Raw genomic sequence first — 22608 nt, 5'->3', positions numbered from 1 at the left:
TTTCCTATTTTGATCGATCCGAATCGATCGACCGACCGATCATATGCCAAATAAAAAATACCCACCTCTGCAAAAAAATTGAATGAGACGAGGCGCGCTCTTATTTCGACGCAACCACACCGAGAATCTATTACAAGCTAAAATGGGAAAAGAAAAAGAAGCGAAGAAGATTAAAGTGCTGTTTACAATTTGCAGCCGTTTGAAAGCACGAGAATGCACATTGCACGGACATACACGTTCATTAGCTGTCTAATGTGTTTGTTTTAATTACATAAATTAGGTTCTGATGTGTTGTTGCCATTATTTCGTGCTTTTGCCTTATCGTTCGTTTTGGCGCTGTCTTACTATTTGAAATTCCATGTGAGAGTAACGGCAAAGATAGTGTGTGACATGAAATCGATGCGTTTTGATGTAAATTTAGCAATACTTCGATTCGATCGCCCAACGAAACGCAAAAACGTTGTCAATCGCACTCGCAGGCTAAATTTATACTTTACAACGAACTCTTGAAAAAAAGTTTTGTTTCTTGTACACATAACGGTTAAGATCGTGTATCGTGCCATGCATTATTTAATCACTTTGGCCGGTAAATACATGTCGTTTTTTTTTTCGTCGTTGCTCGAGCTTGTCAAACTGCTTTGTTCGAACTGTTTGGCAGTCATCACGCGAAAAAATTTATCGACGCAAAGCACGAAATATATTCACTCGGTGATAAGATAAATTAACAAATAATTTTCGATGTGAAAACAGCATGTTTTTATGATTGTAAAATGCATGTAGATTTATTGGAATTGAATTGCGCGCGCACGTTCGCTCACTCACTTACTCGTGTGCCGTTGCCGTCGCCACCAATGTGTGAAATGGTCTGTAAAAAATGTTCGCAATTTGTTAATTGCCATTTGATTTTCGATAACACACGCAGACATACGGCGATGTGTGATAAATCTTCGTATTGCAGTGAGTATTGAGCATTATTTGCTGCCATGCGTGGGGATTTATTTAGACTGACTGAAGGATTATATATCATGTCAAAAATGTGATGTGGCGACAGATTTCGAGAGTATTCCATTTTAATCACATTAGATGTTAATCACATATTCATTCCATGTCGCACAATGGCCATAATTATGTTGTCTGTGCAAACAAAAGACAGGCGGGGGAAATGTTACGATTCGAATGATTCGAAAAAAGGAAAAAAAACTGGCGTCAGGAGTCAACAGCAATATTCATTGGTCACACTCACCGGTGGAGAAAAATACTAAATCGAATTAAAACCGATCTACACACTTTCGTTTTCTCTTTGTTTGTGTGTCTGTTTCAGCGATTGTTTGAATAAGCAAACCAATAAATTATGTGCATTTACGTCAAGCCGATTAGAATTGTATGTATCAAGACGAAAGACAAGCAACAGAACAAGAGAAAGAGACATGATCCGGGGCAGTTACATGCATTAATAAACACACAGCCACTTTTGTGTTTCGGTGCATGCCACGCCAATTTGCATTGCCTTGCAAAATTTTACAAGAGACTGCTCTCGTTTTTATTTCTTCAATAGCTCACTCACTCTTGCATCGCACAATTTTCTGAATCAAAAGAATCACAAAACTCAATGCAAATTCAATGCAAAACAAATTACATATTTTATTCGAGTTTTTTTTTAAAAGTGCCGAATAAAATCTCAATTGAATTGCAAGCGTTGCATCTGGTTTTAATCAAATGAACTTCCTGGATACGTTTGTGAAAATCGCTTGGGCTGCAACACTTTTTCGTATTCGTTCTCTTTTTTCAAAATTAAATCATATAAAATTGTGCAAACGAAAATGGGATTCGGACACACAGAGAGGCGCCCGCATACGAAATTTACGAAGCAAAATCTCGAGCTGAGTCTAGAGACTGAAGTCTGGATTTATGAGCGGTAAATCCAAGTCTCCATGATGATTGAATGCAAATGTTGCATAAATTCAGTTTGTTTCCATACGCCATTCCAAATGGGAATAGCTTTTGTTTATGGCCTTTCTTTTGTTGTGATTCCATTGCACTTTCGCAACAACAACAACAAAAAAACTTAAGCCCGGGCATATCGAATGTAAAATTATGTGATATTTTCTCGGCCATGCAAAACACGGAGCCGCATTTTGGTGTTCTTTTCACGGAAAACTGATATGGTCTCGATGCTAAAACGAATGGCATTTTGGTTGCACACACTCTTCGTATGACATGCGCCCGCTCGTCCGCTTGTTCGCTCACTTTGTGCAATATTTAAGTCGAAATAAGCAATTGACATGCAAATAATAAAAGTATATGCATACATTCTCGAGAGAGAGATTTTTAAACAAGATTTATTTCAATCTCCTGACCGCTTGCTCCTTGTTTATTGTTATTCCTGTAGTCTGTGTTCGTGGATCTGTGTGATTGCGTTTGTGGTTCGTATAATTTTACATGAAATTGTTGTATAGTCGCTTGTTGAATCATCTCCATAGCCAGTAGTAGTTTTTGAGAATGATTCCAACATTGTGATTGAGTGCAGAGCGAGCAGCTGACCGAAACGAGTGCGCGCGGCTTTTTGGTCAATGTCACGAGATTTGGTTTATTGCATGCAATCATGAAAGATTCAGACATCCCATATACGGAGACGAGTGAGAAAGTTTTCTCTCGTTTTTTTTTTGTTAGTTTTTGTTTTAACAACAATCAACTTGGAATAGATTTGCGGTTGAGTGCCACAAAATTGGCACTCGTGTCGATGAAACTCAAGTTCATGGACGGCGGAGAGTGCAACAGCCAAATCAAGCGATTCAATCAAATTGTTTTATTGGCTTAATTGATCAGTTCCGTACAAACAAGGCAGCTTTCATTCAATTCCAATTGAAAGAGATTCTTTTTATCGTCGTCATCCCATTGTGATACCTTTGTAAACAAGAACGACTTAAATTGGACAAAACGTTTAATCGTTGACGAGCTGACGAGAGAAAACACGAAAAAAAGGAATCAACTTTAGTTGTCATCACATTTCAAACAGAATGGCCATTGTTAATTCTTTCTATTTGTCCAAAGAAAGAATGAATTCTGTCCTGTTGCCCCACAGTGAGTCGGTTTGATGCTTTACAGATGAGCTCAAACAAATGGTTGGCCACGTTCCGAAAAAAAAAACGCACACAAAGTTAAGTGACTAAAAATAAAGCGAATGAAATATCTTTTGACAGCCAACGAGTCCAGACATTGTTGGCTGGCTTTTTATTGTATAATAAAAAGTCATAGCAATGAGCAAATGATACATAAATTTCCTTCTTATGAATAAAACTGCAACAGCAATTTGCAATTCAAATTCGCATTTTCATTTGAATAATATTCGCTGATAGCTATTTCCCTCGTGCTCGAGACAATTCGCAAACAATAAACACTTACAGTGCACGCGCATACAATTACGTTTTATGTGCTGTTCCATACACTTAAAAGAGACACCGTGCTCTTTCTATCTTGTTGGCAATAAAATGAATCACATTTACTTTGTGAATGTTTACAAGAGAGATTTTGTCCATTTACTAAGGGAGACTGGCCAAACGATATAGGAAATTAGGATATATAAATTCATCTTAGCATTTTGCAGCCTCGTTCACGCGACACCACTAAATGGCCGTTTCACTGTATGTGCAAGAATAGATGAAGTAGCTGGTTAATTTTGTTTACGATGGTGTTTTATTAAAATGATTTTCAAGGTATTTTAAGCGTGCAATTAAAGCAAAAATCCAATTCGTAAGTGTCACCCAGTCAAAATAACTTGTAATCTTATAAGCGATTAATATTCGCCGACTAACGAGAATAAATTGGATTTACTTACTTTAGAGCACGTTCGAACGCCCATTCTGCCTGCTCTTCTAATTGATTGCAAAAGAGCTTGAATTACAGACACGCAGATATTGGCCAATTTCTACTTGCACACAACACGATTCGCATGTTATTAATAACAATTGTTATCTAGTGTTCATATATGAACATCACTGCACAGCTATAGCTACATCGGATTGGCTGTGTCTTTTTTCGTGACAGTTGCTAATGATATTAAAAACAATTCCACAAATAGTCCAATATACGAGAGAGGCTCAACTCAACACGGACACAGACACATTCGCACACAAAAAGTGCATCGAAAAATGCAGTAGCAATCAGGAATTCCGGGAATTTTATTCAAAAAAAAAAAACAACACAAAATACGCGTAATTAATTTTAAAATGCCTTTCCAGCGATGGCAAAAAATGGGAAGAAAAAAGCGAAATGATTTAGCGCAAAAGCATGATGGCATGTTCGGTTGAATAAAAATGAATGCAATTTTATGAATCAAAAATGCATGCTTGCATCTGTTGCGGAGATGTGCAAGAGCATCGCATGCCCGAGCGATATATTGTACGATGCATGAGACCGGTTTTTTCTTCTTCAGACAGTTTCCATTCAATTAAACGTTGGTTGCAAACATACGTTTTTGGATGGCTCAGCATCTCAGCATTTCGTATGCGTTCACACTGGGCTCTCTGTTTGTGTATAGTCGATGTAGCTGTGCACATCAAAGCACGCCACTTATACAGTGACTTGCGTCGTCGATATGCTGGGATATATCCACTGCATATGAATATGCTGAGATGCTGAGCCATCCTAAAACGTATGTTTGGATGGTTGTAAACTCTTTGGCAAAACACCGAGTAGAAGCAAAACAAAAACGACTCCTGCGCATTAGATAACATTCCATTCGCGACAAAATCATTGGCAATAAAAACATTAATAAATATTGCAGATAATTGCTGCTGTTATTATCTACAACATTCCGTCGAATGCACGCCGAATCAAAAATCATACAAAGTGAATATAATTACAGATGCGATCTAAACGATTTAACGCTTCAAAAGCCGTCACGTCACGTTTTCTATTTTATGTGATGATTTGAAAGCTGTGATTGCCATCAATCAAATCGAATTGACGCGATAAAAGTTGACAATAAAATCAGTATTTTTTCTTCGCATTACACAAACAGGTGAATACACTGAATGCAATCTCGATAGAAAGTACGTATTCCTGAATGAGTTTTCTCTGGAAAATATCGTGACTTTCTCAGTATTGCAATGCGAAGTTTCATTTTCTTCGTTATTTTCTTAGCGCCAATATTGAAACAGTCAAAGTTTAGCCAATTCAATTTATTTGCACTTTAAAAGTTTAATGCTCGTAACCTGCTGCATTCGCAATTGCTAGCCACTGTTTTTTTTTTTTGCTACACTCGGATTGCAATTTCTGATTGAAGTTTATCTTCAAACTTTGCAGAACAAAGTAAATTAAAACAAACGCAGCGTTTGTTATAACAGACAAATGTGTGTCTTTGTCGAGGAAGAGAGTGTGCATTTCCACTGTGTTGTTCCGACAAACAAATGAAGGAACAAAAAACAAATTTCCGTAATGTGTGCAAGTCGTTAGCACAGCAACTGGCTCCGATCGCTGTGTTATCTCGTTGTTCTAATTTCATTTCTTCTTCGCGAAATTCTTTCCGTCGAGCGAATAACGATTTCGAATGATTAATTTTTATGCAAATTTTCGATTTGGCGCTCGCAGCAGAGAAAATTAAATGAAAGTAAAAATTCAAGGAACACTATGCGTTCATTCATAATTTATTATTTCCACAGTAAACAAGCAGATGGAAAGAGAGAAAAAGACAAGCACAAAAAGAGAACGTACAATGTTGCATTGGAAATGTGTATAATCATTTGGAACTGTTTTTATTCTCTCTCTCTGTTTTGGTTCCTCCATGTAAAAAAAAGAAACGAATACAACGATCTACATCGAAATCATGCTTAATTGATATCTGAAACAGCAAATAGATATCTGCGGCGGTTGTTTTTTTTCGTTGCTCTTTTTCCTCCGGTTTGATTCGTGGAAATATTGGACTACAATATTGTTATTCAGTGGAAAAAAAAATGCAGCGATCGTACCGTTGCGAAAATAAAAAGAGTAAGAGAGGGAGAGAGCACATTGTGTGCCCCAAATGCATTTCCAAATGAAATTTTTGTTGCCATTTCTGCGTCAGTCAGTCCTGACAAACTCTCTCGCGAGAGCAGTGACATGAATTCACTCTATGGCTTCCATGTATTTGCCGCTGTCGCTGTGGCATCGCTTGAACAATGCAAAGTATTTATTTACTTTGCAACTCATCGCGGACAGCCATCCATTTGCCGGATGATGATTACAAAGCGGTGGTGGCGGCGGCAAACATCACAATTTCGAACATTGATCATTTGATATCGCAATGAGGTCATCGCGGTTCGGTTCAATTATATCCATCCAGCAAACAGTATCCATTTCAACGGAATTCTTTTTTAATACAAATCAAACAAACAGTTCAAACCAAAAGCAAAAGTTTCTCTTCTTTTCTGTGTGCTAGCGGCACAGGCCCGGGAAACATCTGCAACTCGTCGTCGGCGGAAGGTATATTCAATTGGCGGCTTTTTACAAATTTTATAGTGTGTTTATTAGCTGCATCAAAAAGTTTCAAGTATTCACAGTCGTAAACACTTCAATTGGTCAGCCAATAAATGTCGACATTCAGCGCTGACTCTAAAAAATGTCGAAAATAAAAAGAATTCAATTTGGTCGTAAACTAAAATTTGAGTGCATTCACGAAAATCATTTTGACATTGAGTGCCGAACACGATTGTTTGCTTCGATGAGTTTTCAATATTTGAAAGTATTGTGGGTTCTTTTTTCTTTCTAAATTGAGAGCATTGTTCCGTTTATTGCCCGTTTCCAATTGAATTTGTAGACGTGAATTGAATCGAAAAAGGCGAATCATGGTCTAGTTGTTCTCGAGACTAATAAACAGTTCCCATTTCTTTCTTTCTGTAAATTCATCGGAATTGAGAAATACAAATAGATCATAAAAACCTGATGATGGCGAATAAGTGACCCGTAAACAGACAGAACACAAAAAGCATGAATGGAAGCAATGTTTATCAGCTGGTCACGTGCATCACGCTGATTTCGCATATTTTCTCTTCTCTCTTTGTCGTTCGACCAGTCGGATCGGTCATATCGCTAGGGATGGATTCTCTTGTGCAAGTACAAATAATAACCTGAAACGGCACAAATTATAAAAACAAACAAAAGACTTGAAATTGATGTGCATTTATAGGGAACGACAAAGTCAAAACGGAAGAATAACACACAAACCATCTGCTGAATGCATTATTTACATTATGTAAGATCTATAAAAACAATTTCTGCTCTATGAGTAGCATTACCACTCGAGCACACTATCTAGATTGGTGTGTGTGTGTGTGTCTATCCGAAAACAAACAGGAAAATAGAGGAAAAACAACATTGATTCTATCGGATGAAATGCAGGGCTCCTGTGGCTGGCTGCAACCAAATTGCAATCGATTCGGGTGATGTGCGGTACATGAGGTGAAAAATGAATGTTACCTATGGAAATGCCAAACATCTGTTTCGAATATTGCATCGCCGTGCACAAGGATTAAAGTTAGACATCGTGACGCATCTGACTTTTGTTTTTTTTTTTTTGTTGCGGTTTGTCAGATACGTTCCACATTTTCCGTCATAGTCATCATAATATTTACAGAGTCACTTCTGTTATTCACATCTTGAGATTTCCACTTTATTCTCTCTCTTGCCTGCAGCTTGGAACTTTTCAAATACATTATTAGTGAAGCGACTTATTTTAATTACAAAACCCGAGATAAATTCTTCTGAATCACAAACTCAATATGACTTTTCCAATGTGCACAAGAGAGTGACTTGACAAGAGAGAAAAAAAGGGTCGATATCGATCTGTTTCTTTTCATCTTCCGTCCTCTTTCGATATCAATCTGTTTGTTGTTCATTTCGGTTTCGGTGTTTCATTTATCAAAATGTGCGGAACTTTAAATTAGTCATTAAGACGACCATTGTTAGGATATAGCAATCAGAACAACAATAGGGACAAAAATTTCATCAAAAGCAATCGTAGTTTGGTAATGATGAAATGGAGACGATTGTAAAAGGTATTTTCAGTTACAAAATAATCATTTGGTTGATTTCATTCGGAAAAAGATATAATTGTTATCCATTCGCAGCACAATCGTCCAATAAGTGTCATTCATTGGTAGCTGCGCAAATGGTGTGCTCGCACTTGAACACCCAACAATACGATTGCGATTTGCGACAAAACTCGCACACATCGAGTATCGATTGACAGTTCTAACGGCACTTTGCTCGACTCTTTGCGCCAATGAAACTCTGAGCAGTGAACGCAAATGCATTGAAAATCATTTCACCTAAAAAAAAACCGTTCTTACGAATTGTGTAAACAAGAATCACTGCAAACTCTTGCAGTGCTTGAGCTGGAAAATTTTAATACGAAATTCTTTTCTCTACCTCTATATCGACACATATAAAAGCATTGTTCCATTAGATGTGGAATTTCTATTTTGCTTCCGTATTACGCGCGAGTGCTGTGCTCCCGATAAAGAGCACAGGCCATTCTCTGTCGATAAACACTTGAGGAATACAGAAAAATGCGCGCGTTATTTGACGGCTGTTTTCAATTTAAATGCGCTGATTTGTTTATCGAGTATTTTCGCTGTCGATTTGCATACGTTTTTCTTCGTCTTCTATTCGCATGCAACCATTTTGTTACCGAGTGTCGATGAACTTTTCACATTCTTGCACTGTCTGCAAACACTAAGCCGTGAGATGCGATATCTCACCGAATACGCACGTTTTTGCCGAAAACTTTGTGAAATCGGTAGTTTACTCGAAAAACAAACTCATACTATCTCTTCTTCGAGTCAAACTCGTGTTCTATGTGCCGAGCGAAGCTCATGCACTCTATGGAAACAGAGATGTTGAGCGTATTTGCGATTGCATCGCGTCTCAATCTCTCGATCCAGATTCAAATAATCGAAGCGAAATAACACGTAAATTTATTACGAGATAAACGAAACATATGCGAATAAGTGCAAATCCAACTAATTTTACTATTTTGAAAATAGCATAAATGCTGCTGCTGCTGCTGCTGTCTATCTGTATCGACAATCCACAAAAGCAACAATAAGAAAGCACGTAATGCTAATGTTTAAACTTGAAATCGCAATTTCCTGTGCTTGCACAAAAATTCTTGGCGTTGCTTCTCGTTTCGCATGGATTTGCTATTCACATACCCAGAGCGCGTAAAAGAGCTGGGGAGAAGAAGAAGAAGATGGAGCAGCAAAAAGTGTGTTGTTTCGTCTCTGATAGCTCGTCGAATTCTGTTTTTGCAATGGCCATGAATAGTGCATTAAATAACAGTTTGATTCGTGTTGTATTACTAATATCCATGCAAAATGCCAATGTTCTACATGGCAACGCGTACGCAAAAAAGAACATTATTAGCCGAAGAACTCTTTTTATTTTATCAAAGCCGTTCAATTTGGTTTCTACATCATTCTGTGCCGAGTCGCGCGTACTCAAGCAAACACACACACACTCGATATCGATATTGATTGAGAAGATTTTGTAGCAAAGTTTCGATGCAAGAACCACTCACTCTATCTCACTGAGAATTGCAAGAACATCTCACTGAGAATTGTACACTCGCACATATTGCAATGTACTTCGCATGTTCGGCAACGTTTCGATGTGATTCCCATGAAATTGAAGCTGATCGTAGGATGTGTTCAGCAGCATGTATCAAGTATTGTGTGGCCAGCAAATTCACCAGCATGTTTGAAAATAAAACCTTATCTCTTTTATTTTTCACAGAACAAGATAAAATAGACAAAAGTCCAAACGAAATCCATGTTCGCTCGTTTTCTATTTTTTCTCGCATTTCATCATTGATTCTGCTGGTCAAAGTGTAGAATCGTGTTACAATATGTCAAAATATGTGTAAAATGGGTGGAATATGTTAAAGTTTTTGCAACACAGACAGACAAATGGACAACGACAAATGATCAGCTACATAGGAAATGAAATGAGATTTCTTCTCGTTTTTGTTGTTATTGTTGCTATTGACTGCTGCTGATTTGAACATTTTTCAACACAACACTGAACTGGCATCCAATTACAGTCCAAATTGGCAGCTACATCTTTTAAAACTTTTCAAAATCAAACGCACCAACTCATCGAAAACTGTAATTCTATTTGAAAAGTGATTCTCCATCGAAAAACTTCTCGTTTTATGAATTTTTTTCATTTTTGAAAAATATGGAAAATTCAGGCATTCATTTTCGTTTCGAGTTAATCTATTTTTAATTACAGAAAGCACTTTAGAATCAATTAAATCTGAAGCTGCCAGTGCCTGCAGCAAACAAACCAATTGCGTTTGGTAAACAAACTCAGCAACAGCAACAGCAACAGAAATAACATTTCTAATCTGTAAACTAGCGACTTTATCCTCTCTAATATGCTTCAAATCCCAGTTCACATTTTCGAATACAGAGACCAATCCTTGGCGCACAGAAAATAGCAAAATATTATCCATACAGACGAGGTTCATTACTGTTCACTCGAAACCAAGTGCAAGAGAGACAGAGACATTGAAAAGCCACAACGAGACTATCAAACCAGTAGACGCTTGTTTTCCGGTCAATACGGGTTAATAAATAACAATGAAAATTTTTGCCATCGGCATTTTATTTATCGGTTGCGAAAATTCCCCGAATCCAACGAGAGGAAACTTTGGGAGTGACCTTACACATAAATACACATAACATCTTTTGCCCACATGAGCCATTCACTGCTGGATTTTTAATCGAAAAATTGAAGTTCTCCGAAGCAAAAATATCCATGCGCAACGTTTACCGTATCACATCGATGTATCGTAATACGTGGACAGTGATCAGATAAGTTTTATGAATTCATACGGCAAAGTTTTTGACGTTGACAAGTGTCAGTGTTTGTCATGGACGTGCTTATAAATTGTGAATTTAATCCAACAGTCACGTTTTGACGGCCCTGACGTGTGTCTTTCCTTTTTTTGTCTGGTTTGCATATATTTCTTTTTCTTATTTTCAAGAGAGTTTGTTTTGGTATTTCAATTCGAATTCTCAAACTTCGAGAAACCATCACGCAAATATTCAAATGAATATCAAACAATGGATATCATTCTGAGATGAAAATGAATATTTTGTGCTACTAATTCTTTTTTGTCGCAATAAGTGTCTCTCACCTGATCAAACAATGCACTTACGTCGTCAGATGAGTCAATGACAACAATATCGACCAATTACCAACAATTGTTGCCAAACCATCTCGCAAATTGGTTTTCGTTGTTCTGTTTTTTTTTTGCTATATCAATATCTACACAGTCGATTTCATTTTTTTTTCTTCTAAAAACATCTAGCACATGTCGATCTCAAATTGATAACAAGGTCCGGCAACCGTATTGTAGCTCTGTTTCCACCCGCTAAACGTAAATAAAATTTGAGAGCACACAAATGTGGATTCATTGTCGTAGCCGACGTCAATGATGAAAAAAAAAACAGTTTGTTTCGAAATAATCAAAGCAAATGATTGGCATTTCTATTGAATGATGATAAAAATATGTTGGTTGGAAAATATTTCCTCATGTCTCTCGTGAACCATTTTAGCGAACAAACGGATTTTTCCTTGTTTTACATTATTGATTGAAATGAAATCATATTTCCACATTGTGTGGGACGATTATAGCACAATCACTGCCAATGGTTGTTCGCAAGCGAAAGCAAACCCATTTAATCCGTGACGTCAATGGAACCGTCGAAGCTAATATTCTAATGCATTTGATACATACATATGTGCCGTCGCAACCACAGAAAATATTCAACAAATGGCTGCCGATGGATACGATACGCAACACAATGCGTTTACAATGTTTATTTATGTTCCATATGCGATGTTCCGAGTGTGATGTCGACTCTTTACGAACATTCAAACACAGTAACTGCTAACGATGGCCTAATGCCTTCAATTCTCATAAGATATTCTTCGAGCTCAATCGAGAGTTGAAACATCATGTTCTAATTTATGCAAACAAACACAACACCATTGCGTAATTCTTTCCACGTTCAAACATCGTAAATTTCCGTATACATTCATCTAAATGCTGTTTGTTCTGCAATCGCTTCCCTCAGATCTTTGCATACGACAAATAAAGTTTTTGTCTCGTTCCATTTGCATACGGAAGTGATACAGATTCGTGTGATTGTGGAAGGAGAATTGAATGTATAAACATTGCAAGTTATCAAAGGGTCATTGTTTTTGAAATCCCTGCATGAGCTTCGGATTCGGGCGAAAGAAGTGGTTACTTTCGTTGCGAGAAGCCTTTTATCGAACCGTCACCATTCAATGAAACCGTACGTTCCATCGACTCAATCCAAAACCATTGTTATGTCACAAATAACGGTCAATCAAATCGAATACTCGGCATTTTTTTGCTCCACAAGCAAAACTGGTTTTTTCACTTTTCCCCCTCGTAGCGGTTTCGTCAATCAACAGCGTGAATGCAATTTTCTGACCATAAAACCGGACTTCAACTCAATTTGAACCAAACAATGCCATCGCAGTGGCAAAATGCATTCAGTTTTTTATTTCAATTCCAAATAAAATCACGAGAAAACGAATCTGTTGCAGACAGATATTAAAAAAGAAGAGAGAAACAATAATCGGATTACGAAATCAGGCAAACAGAATAGTGGTTGAGAAGGAATGTGATTGTTCGACAATGTTGATGCACTGCAATGTGGTAGCACAGCATCATTGAGAAAGCGATGGGGAGATAGTCAGCAATTTGAGCGTTTAGAAGAAATCAAACAAGCAAAACAAATAAAACAGAATGAAAAAAAAATCTACACACATATTTCAACAATCGACAAATCCATTAAAATTACACCGTTCAAATACACACACACATGTGCACATATATCAGGATTTAGCTGTCGGCGTTCGTATTTCATTTTTTCTTTTTCTCTCTCTTTCCATTGCATTGAACATGCAATCGATTTTCAGGGGCGATGATGACATCCGAACGGATGACTAGACGGATTTATTCGTATTATGTGAAGTAGAAAAGTGCTTTCAGCGAAGTGATTTATGGGAAAATATTCATGAATGCACCAGAATTCTTCTCAATATCCGCCTTACTTTTTCGAAACGAAATTATTCAAGAGTTTGAGTTCTTAAGAGTTTGAATTTCTTACCTTTCAACCGAACGTGAACCGAATCGAATTCAGCAGATTATCAATTTGATATCAGCTCAAACATTCGACTTAGATGCTCCTGTTCCTAGATCCTATGAAAAAAAAAACTATTTAAGAACTTAACAAGCAACAAGATAACAATGGGATTATGAAAATATCAACGTCTTTATTGAAAATTGCCAGTTGAAAATCCTGTTCGACTTAAGTCACATTACTGAAATGAGTCATAACTTATATTTCATTTTGGTTTGCTTCTTTAAGTCTTCAGTTTTCAAATTTTCAAATACATTCGTATAGATTTTTTGGGATATAAACTTATTCCTGAATCAATATTTGATATTTTCTAAATGTTAAATTCCGGCAATCAAATTCAGATCAGAACATTTATTCGTTTGTGACCATGCTCTTAATTGGTTCCATTCATGAGTCGATTGATTTCGCACACGTACGTTTCGTTGTTGATGGCACTTTTCTCGAGTTTTGATATTTTGGCCAGCGAAATGGTTTTGGTTCTGTTGCTATCGCCACAGTCCATTGTTTGGTAAACGTCAACGAACACGTTGTCACCGGGGAGCAGAAGCGTTTTCAATCGATCGATTTTGTCACGAGTCATGTGCACACCTTCCAATGTCATCGCAATCGCTAGATGAGGGTATTGTGCCAAAATTCCCATACGCAGACCGTAAACATTTGTCAAGTTGACAACTCGTGTATTCCCATAGTCGACCAGGAAGCAATACACACTGCAACGGCTGCAAATGTTCTTTTCCTTCGATGCGCTCACATCGGTTTCCAATTGCAAAATCGTGGCGCGATACCAAGTTTGATCGTGTTCGGAGTAAATCAAATAAAGTTTGTTGGCATTAATGGCGAGCAGTTCGTGTAAGTCGGTTTCGGATTCGAAATGTTCGTAGCATTGACATACACCATTCTCGACCAGGGCTTCGATCATTGCATTCACGTACTTTAGATCGGTGGAATTGCTGATCACATGGCCGTAAATGTTGCCAGTCACTTTCGAAACGTGTGTGACGGCGACGTAGTTGGTGCGGCCCTTCGACAATTTCGGTGGTTTGAATGTGACAACCATTTTTTCCATGATATCAGCACTGATGTTCACACGATTGTATCGGTCGACGGAATCATAGAAAATGGCAGGAATCGGTGTGCGTTTGCCATCTTGCTTGCGAAACTCTTTTGGCTTCATCTTGATTTTAGCCCACAGTTCCTTGTTTGCCAGTTCCATTGCAATGATTTCACTGGCACCACGACTCTCCTTGAATTCGATCAGTCCATATAGAGAGAACCGGATCGCCATTGGTGGTATTTCACGAAATTCATGTGGGCAACCAAAAATATCCTCTTCATCGCACCACTTGACACAGCCGATGTCAACCATAAAACACTTGCACTCATTAATTTCCGTCTCGAGCTTCAGTACAATGGTACGATAGCAGCTCTGCTTGTCTCTGACCACATACAATTCATTACCAATTTGGATTCGTGAACGTTTTGGATTCAAAGCCACCGTTTGAATGAGTTTTGATGTCATTTTACGCATTCGATCCTGTAAGAAAAAAAATGAAAAATTGGAAACCAATTGAAATTTGCATGAATCACGAAAAATTTCAATGAAATATGGAACAAAAATTGTGAACAATTCCAAAACTCACATCGAATTCATCAAACAGCCGTACCCAAATTTCATTGCTAGACACTGGATGTGTGACTTTCAAATGCCAGTACTTTTGATCCCAAGGCAAATCACCGTCTTGTGTATCAACATCCATTGTTTCCGAAGGGTTTCGTGCCGATGAGTAAGTGCCGCTATTCATGTCGCCTGTACTATTCGATTGTTGATTGTCATTTGCAAGACTTTTCGCTTCCGAAATAGTTTCACTGTCAATTGACGAGCATCGATCCACTTCACGTTTCTGCAAACCAAAATCAAACGAAATTTTGATGTCGTTGCGAATGTTCTGGAACGGATTATTCACACCGGTCGATTGTGGCTGACTAAAATAGATATTGTTCGACACGCGCACTCGTTTTGACTTATTCGAACCGCTGTAACATCCGCTCTCTTCAATTGTCTTCACCAATGACATCTTTTTCACTCCTTTATTCATCTCCGAATACGCAGTTGAATCGTCGACACGTTTTGGTGCAATGAATTCCAAATCGTTGCCAACTTTTTCGAAGTAAAACATGTCGTTGGCTTGTTTTTGAATCAAATCGCGTAAAGATTCGTATCCGTGTGCTTTGTAGGGAATGGTATCACCGGCTCGTTTGTAATACTCGTAATGAAGGTTGGTTTCATTGTACGTAGTTTTGCGTTTCACAATATCACGAAAAATTTGCACAATTTTGTCTATGTTCAGCTCTGAGGCCGCCATATTGATAAAACTTTCAATTACGACTGTCGTCTGTGTGTTCACTGGCTCACATTCTCCTTTGAACTAACCAAATGCAAAAAAAACAATCCGAACGATACCGAAACGTCAAATCGCCGCATAAAGAATTAGTTTTAAAATCATCATCTGAGAGTGCTGTCACAAGCACACACAAACAGTCCTTCGGGTTGGTTTTCTTTTTGTAAACAAAGTGCACACGAACAGTGTCGTCACAGAGCGATAAACAATCTGTTCAACTGTTTCTCTTCATTCGTAAACAAATCGATGGTTGTGTTTTATGCTTTCTTCTTATTCTTTTTCTTGCTTCGGTCCGTTATGTTGAGTTAGCGTGTACAAACGCAAACAGTGTGTATGTGTGCAGTATCGGATGTCACAAGCATGTTCACGCTTTGGTGATGAAACGACAGAGAAGTCATTAGCCGCTGCATGAAATCGATACAGAAAAGAGATGATGTTTGCGTTTTTCTTGGTATAAACTGGCGTTTATATATTTTTACACTGAAACGGAAGACGAGAGAGAGAGAGAGAAAAAAATTCGTGCGATTGCAGTTTTTTCCGACACATGACAATCGATACGATTGTATCTCGTTCTGCTTTGCCGAACATCAACATGAAAACACATATACACATATAATTGAGAGAGAGAGAGAGAGAAAGAGATAGAGAGAGAGAGAGACGTGAGTAATAATTTGGGTTCAAGAAACATCACACCTCAAGCACGCATTTGTACGCACCTACCGAGCCGATTACGATCGAAAACAGCATGTGAGCTCGGTACATCTACGGCATTCGTATATGGCATTTGCATTGTTGACCATTATTTGAATTTAAAGTAGCTCAATACTGTCGTTTGAACAACTGAACAGTAGGCTCGATTCGTGTCACATGCGGCCGTCATGTATGGCACACATTCATAATTTATCTAACATTATTAACCGATATTACAAATTACACAAACCGAAATTGCATCTGTTTCGTTTTATATATTCATTCACTTGCGTTCACTCCAAACCCACATGAACTGCTGTGTGTGTGTGCTGTGTCATTTCGAATGGAAACATTGTCGCTTGCTCCACAGAACAAAAATATGGCTGATAAATTTCGAATTTTCATTTTACGCCCGAGATTCCAGTGGAACCCACATGAATAGTTGCCGACTCTTTTGAGTCTCGCTCAACATATATTTAATGGGTACACTCTGGCACTCTGGCATTGCACCCATATCATTATCACACTTTAATTGCCACTTTTGTAGCATGAAACGTTAATTAATAGATGAAGAAGATTTTATTTAGATTCTTGTCAAAGTTGGTTCATTGTTTTCGACTTTTTTTATCGACTTCGGAAGTGGGAAAGTGTTCCGAATTAGAACCTTGTTAAAATTAAATGTTTTGCCTTCTTGTTGAGAATAACTTTTTGTTGCCATTCTGCATCCCCTTTAACAAAAGATAATTGTTCAACTTTTTTCCCATCAATTTCTTCGAAACGGATTGTTATCTATGGGCTATGGTTGAAGCTTCATCACATGCTGAATTCTTTAATTGACGATCGAAATTGTCATAAACACATGTTATAAAAACTTGTATCATAAACTGCAACAGCCATTCAATTTTCATTAGAATCTCAAACGAAAAAAAAACGATGAACATGTCAATAAAAGCTGGAGGAAATAACGTGTCAATTCGTTTGTCGACTAACCAAAAATGGTATGTTTTCAGAAACGGCGCGAGCGATGGCAGAAGAGTTTCTTTTAGTTTTAACCATATTTGAGGCAGAAATAAAGACAAAAACACAAGCAAAAATGTGTATTTTTTTCCTTACAACACATGATGTCATTCGTTTATTAGTTAAAATGTGAAATTCGACAAATTACATGATTTTGACAGACGAGAGATGGTGGTCGCGGTCGTCGTCTGTTCACTGTTCCTTTTTCATGTTTTATTTTTCATTCACAACAACAATGTATCGTTTGATGTCGAATATTGTCGAGTCTTTGTTCTGTCGCGCATTCGGATGACATCAGTTATAAATAAATTCGAGCTGAACATGCTCTGTATTGTGCTACTGCACAAACAGTTATTCGATATAAAGGGGGAGAATGCACATGCAGCGGTTATTTTGGAGTTTACATTTAACTGTGCACAGCTAAAATTGATCTCCGTCCCTCGAAATAATGCTGATTTTTTCTTTCCATTTAATTTGGACGAATTCATAGAAGTACAATGAAGTGAATGAAACAAATGATTGCTTGATATAGATTTGATTTTACATCACTTACATTAGAAAAAAAACATCCGGATTTTCAAATTGAATTGAGAGACAATAAACAAATGTGACGTTTGCTCTAGCGATAGATATTAGTTTTTGTTTTTAAAGCATTAGCGCGCTGTTTGTACCGCACACAGTCAAACACACACACAGTGAGTTCACATACCAACTGATACTTTGTCGAGTGTGTGCAAAAAATAGTTGTGTCTGCTCTTTCTACCTTTCGCTTGTACGGTACAATAGCACCAATCGCTGTCCAAAATGCCGGCTCAATACATTGCCAGCACAGCTCTATGATCCAGCACTATGCACATCGCACGAATACCAACACGCATACGAAAGGGAATCCAAACGTTCCAAACGTCAAAACTGAAAACATTATTTTTACGCAATCGTTCGGTGTTCATGATTTTGAGAATAGAAACGTTTCATTGAATGCACAATAAATAATACTATCATAATTTCATATTGTTTTTGTGCGCGATTCGATTAAATCATTCCGAAAATCCACACTTGTCAACAAAACAAATCGATTAGAGCCGAACATTGAAGTGATTACATAGTTGAGACAAACAATTGAGCGCTTGTTTATTGTTTGCAGAGACAACTGCAATCTGAAGGTAAGACACCAAACTCATAATTCAAAGCAATAAATTTTGCAATTGAAATGAGAATTGATTATAGTCGAATGAATAAATGGATTTCATACAAACTAACAAATGTCATATTGCAGCCGAACATTCAATTTTTCTCTGGAAACCGGTAAATTTGAACACAAACATCGAGCATAACCTCAACCACATTTGAAGGTGAGTGAAAGTGAATATCAGTTTAAGTATTTTCTAATTCAACTCAAGTTCAATTTCAAATCAATGAAATATGTAACACAATTTGTTGTTTATTTTGCAGTACATCTGTCGTGAAGAAGGAACACAGTCAACAACAATGCTAGTTTTCGATCCATTAAACAGTGCCTACGCAACTCAACTGTTGTCGGCAATTGGAGAAAAGCTGTACTTGAACTCTGAATTGGCCGATGTTCACTTTGTCTTCGAATCAAATGATCACATCGAACGAGTGCCGGCGCACAAAATACTCTTGATGGCGGCCAGTGATGTCTTCGTCAAAATGTTCAATGGATCGTGGAAGGAGAAGGATGAGGTGAAAATTGTCGATATGTCAGCCGCTGCCTTCAAGGAATTTCTGCAGTTTTTCTACTTTGGTGAAGTCAATCTAACCATGGAAAACATAGCCGCAGTAATGAATCTCGGTGAAATGTACAATGTGACCGAATGTTTGGCGGTGTGCAGCAAGTTCCTGAAAAACAATCTCAACGATGACAACGTTTGCCGAAACTATGGATTGGCAAAACTCTTCAACCAAGACAATCTAAAAAAGGCATGTGAAACGTTTATCGGATTCAATTCAAATGCTGTGCTGAAGTCAACTGGTTTTCTGTCATGCGATCAAAAAGTGTTGGCCGAGATTTTGAGACTGAATTGGTTGTCGTGCACAGAGATCGAGCTCTTCGAGGCATGCATGTCTTGGGTGAAAGCAACTGTCGAGGAGGGTGATTTAACCAAGGAACAAGTGCAAGTTAAACTAGGTGATTCACTTTATGATATTCGATTTGGATCGATGTCATTCGATGAATTTGGAGCACTGATGCCAGCGTATGGACATCTGTTCATGGGCAACGAATATGCAGACATCATTCAAATTATTACAAACAAAGAATTCCAAGCGGTAATGTTCAATGGAAATCGCGAGAAACGCAGCAATTCAGATCCATGGAAAACAAATAAAGTGTTTTATTGCAATCGATTGCACACAAAATATAAAGTGATTGCACCATATTTTATCAAAAATTTGGAAACAACCAAGTTCTCCAGCAACGAGCCACTTTTGCTAATAGGTTTCAATTTTGATTACATTCAGATCCATCGTAACGGAAAATACACTAAATGTGAAGTGGTTTCAACAGAAATTACTATAGTCGAAATGTCCGTTCCCTATGATTCTAAGGAAGAAGTGGTGAAGTACAATGGGGAAGCAAAATTAACAATTGATGAGTTTGCGTTATCCACACCGGTTCTTATTAGACCTGGATTTTTGTACGAAATTCGATTGAAGCAAAATCCCCCAGAAAATTATGCAATTGGCCATCCACTAAAATCTGAAGTCCAAAAGTATGATGTTATCACCATTCAATTTCATGATGATCCATTGATACCAGGCGATAAGTCGCCGACAAATTTAATATACAGACTGCGTTTCTACAAAATCGGAAAGTAGCTTATGTCATCAATTTCATCGCTACCAAACTTAACCTGATTGAGATTTGATTTGTTATTGTAATGAAATTACTTATTTTATTTTAAAAAATGAGTTCAATAAATAAATAGTCCAAAATAATAAGTGAAGTTGTTCATGGGTTTTATTTTTTTGAATTGCTCAAAGGTTTTTCTTACTTTTCAAAGGATTGTTCAAAAATTCCGCTATATTCCAAATCAAACCGAAATCTTATAGTACTTTCGCTTGAACCGATAAAAGTTTTTTGGTAAACATATTTATGGGAGTTTGAAAAAATGACGCTTCAGCTGATGAAAATGAGGAAATGACTATTTTAGGAAGTGCCATGGAAGAAAATGGACTCTGTCGAAAAACAAGCGTGATTGTCTACAAACGTAATGAAATACAATAAGGAGTTTTTGATACTTTTGATCTAGCTTTTGATAATTTTAAGCCATTTTCAGTAAATCGGCCTAAATCTATAGGATCAAAAGGAATTATACCGATGGTTATTCTCAATGTATTGTATATTATTCATCTCTTCAATACAAATGTGGATAAATCAATTTATAGTGCAAACATGAATGTTGAAGAAAGGTCGTCTCCTTTGCTCTCGCTCATTTTTGTCAATGTGTCAATGATTAACCGCTACCAAAACTGGGCGACTACAGCTCAATAAACATATTGTTCTATCCAACTGCTGTGTAGTGCATACAACACGCATAAAGTTCGAACCAATTCTGAACATGATAAACATTTTATTTGATTGCGATTGAATTTTTCAACGATATTGCTTGTATTCTTCATCGAAATGAATGAGTACAATGGAGTGAGTGGCGATTGAAGTGTTTGCTCTTAAAATAGAAAATTGGGAAATAAAGTGCGAATCCCTTGAAATTAGCATTGAACGAGCGTCGACATGAGAAAATGAAGATGTTTTTAAAAAACAATGGCCTTTTGAGTTGGCGAACACGAGTCGAAAAAAAGCCATAAAATTTTCAAATTAATGTAAATGAAAGGCTTGAAATCGTTTGTTCGTTCATGTACTTCAATTTAGCCGCCCTTTTTCATCTAAAATTAAAGTGATGAAACATATACACACATACACAGAACACATTATTGCGCACTTCTGCTCGAGTGAAAAGCGATTTATTGAGTTTTTGCCATATGTTGTGTGCCAAGTCAGGCGAGTAACATGAACATCTCCAGTTTTAGTTCGTTTTTTATTCTTCTTCTTAACTTTTCAAATAAAAACATCTTTGCGTGAAACAAAATCCATTAAAATTATTCGTCTAAATGATGCATGAAAAATGTCTGATTCATTTTGAGATTTTGAATCTATCGTCGTTATCTTCGGAATAAGCGGCTGAGCACCGAATCATTTAGAAAATTAAAAATCTCATTCATGGTGAGACTACGGTTCACAATATCAAGATCAAGGGCAAAGGTTGTGCATTTGTCGAAATGAAGGCCGGCCGTGCCATAGCGAATGTCGTTAGTTCTAGTGATGTCATTAATGCGCTGAATTATCAGTCGTTTATGAGATTTGGTCGAAATCGTCTGTGTTCATTCGTTTATTTTTCTCTTTTTTTCTACGTCTCTCTCCTTCTCTCTCTCTCTCTCTCTCTCTCTCTCTCTCTCTCTCTCTCTCTCTGTTGAAACGAACCGAATAACACCCAAAGCAAGATGAAACGGTCGCATTTTCGGTTTGTTTTGTTCTTGACGTTTTTATCGAGAGACAAAATTTATGTCTTTTCCGCAGGGAATTTTCGAGAAAAGAAGAGAGCAACGTGATGCACATTTTTGTCGCTGCCACTCTATAAATAAAAGTATTTTTATGTGTTGAATCGTAATTTTGAAAGTTAAATAATATACATGTTCAATCATAAACATAAATTCGGCCGCTGGAGCCAAAGTATACACAAGCGGTTTTGATATTTGCAGTGATATTTACAACGAAAACGCGATAACGCTTCAATATTTTTTGTTGATGAATTGGTTTTGCTGCAGAGAGAGAGAGAGAAACTTCTATTCGTGCAATTTGATTAAAGCAAACAAGGCAGAGCGATAACGTATTATTATGTCAGGAGAAAAAAGAGATAATTTGCAAGGTATACACGCTTATTTTTTTCCTACACAATAATGCAATTGCTTTGTAATCGAAGTATGTGCGAACACCATTCCGAAGAGATGGGCATGATGATGACAAAGAAGACATGAAATTGTCTGTTGCTGAATCGAGCGTTTTTTCTTTCTTTTCTCTCTCTCTCTCATTCTCCATATTGTGCTATCTCATTGTTCCGTGTAAATATCAAGAGCAGAATCGAGCTGTTTGAATAATGAATGCAAATAAAAATGTTTTCTCGCCGGTGTAAAACATGCGCGAGCATCGCGAAGATTCATAACAAGCTCCGCGCGCGCGATGGATCTGATCTTGTGCATCGTTATTT

At 37.4% G+C, this 22608-nt stretch overlaps 2 protein-coding genes across 5 annotated transcripts in view; one reads left to right on the top strand and one right to left on the bottom strand.

Annotated features, from left to right (window-relative positions):
* Positions 1 to 22608, top strand: part of LOC129569179 (BTB/POZ domain-containing protein 3-like) — a 62465-nt gene that overhangs the window by 17927 nt on the left and 21930 nt on the right. Inside the window, exons 2-4 of one of the 3 annotated variants that reach the window (XM_055447784.1) lie at positions 18404 to 18486; positions 18600 to 18675; positions 18776 to 20289. The exons of the other annotated variants lie outside the window; for them this stretch is intronic. Coding sequence (XP_055303759.1) covers positions 18812 to 20161 — 1350 coding nt within the window. The 5' untranslated portion in view covers positions 18404 to 18486; positions 18600 to 18675; positions 18776 to 18811 and the 3' untranslated portion in view covers positions 20162 to 20289. Of the gene's footprint in view, positions 1 to 18403; positions 18487 to 18599; positions 18676 to 18775; positions 20290 to 22608 lie in introns of those variants that run through there. 3 annotated transcript variants of the gene reach the window in all.
* Positions 13331 to 15945, bottom strand: LOC129569178 (uncharacterized). Of its 2 annotated transcripts, none has more exons than XM_055447780.1 (2): positions 14858 to 15945; positions 13331 to 14751 (listed from the first exon to the last, which is right to left on the bottom strand). In XM_055447780.1, exons 1-2 carry the CDS (start codon positions 15578 to 15580, stop codon positions 13591 to 13593), a joined length of 1884 nt encoding a protein of 627 aa, XP_055303755.1. In that variant the 5' UTR covers positions 15581 to 15945; the 3' UTR covers positions 13331 to 13590. The 2 variants fall into 2 exon arrangements, with proteins under 2 accessions (XP_055303755.1, XP_055303756.1); XM_055447781.1 differs by having other exon boundaries at positions 14882 to 15639.

Source organism: Sitodiplosis mosellana, unplaced genomic scaffold, assembly GCF_009176505.1.
Source record: "Sitodiplosis mosellana isolate CC-2019 unplaced genomic scaffold, AAFC_SMos_1.0 Smas_scaffold_30, whole genome shotgun sequence".
NCBI lineage: Eukaryota > Metazoa > Arthropoda > Insecta > Diptera > Cecidomyiidae > Sitodiplosis > Sitodiplosis mosellana.
The sequence above is the reverse complement of the archived record's forward strand: the minus strand, read 5'-3'. Positions and strand labels throughout refer to the sequence as shown.

Excerpts from the sequence above, each read along its gene's own strand:
- LOC129569178 (XM_055447780.1), bottom strand. The coding sequence starts at position 15,580 with ATGGCGGCCTCAGAGCTGAACATAGACAAAATTGTGCAAATTTTTCGT. Across the intron at positions 14,752-14,857 it reads GGCTGTTTGATGAATTCGAT|GATCGAATGCGTAAAATGAC; the intron begins GTGAGTTTTGGA and ends TTTTTCTTACAG.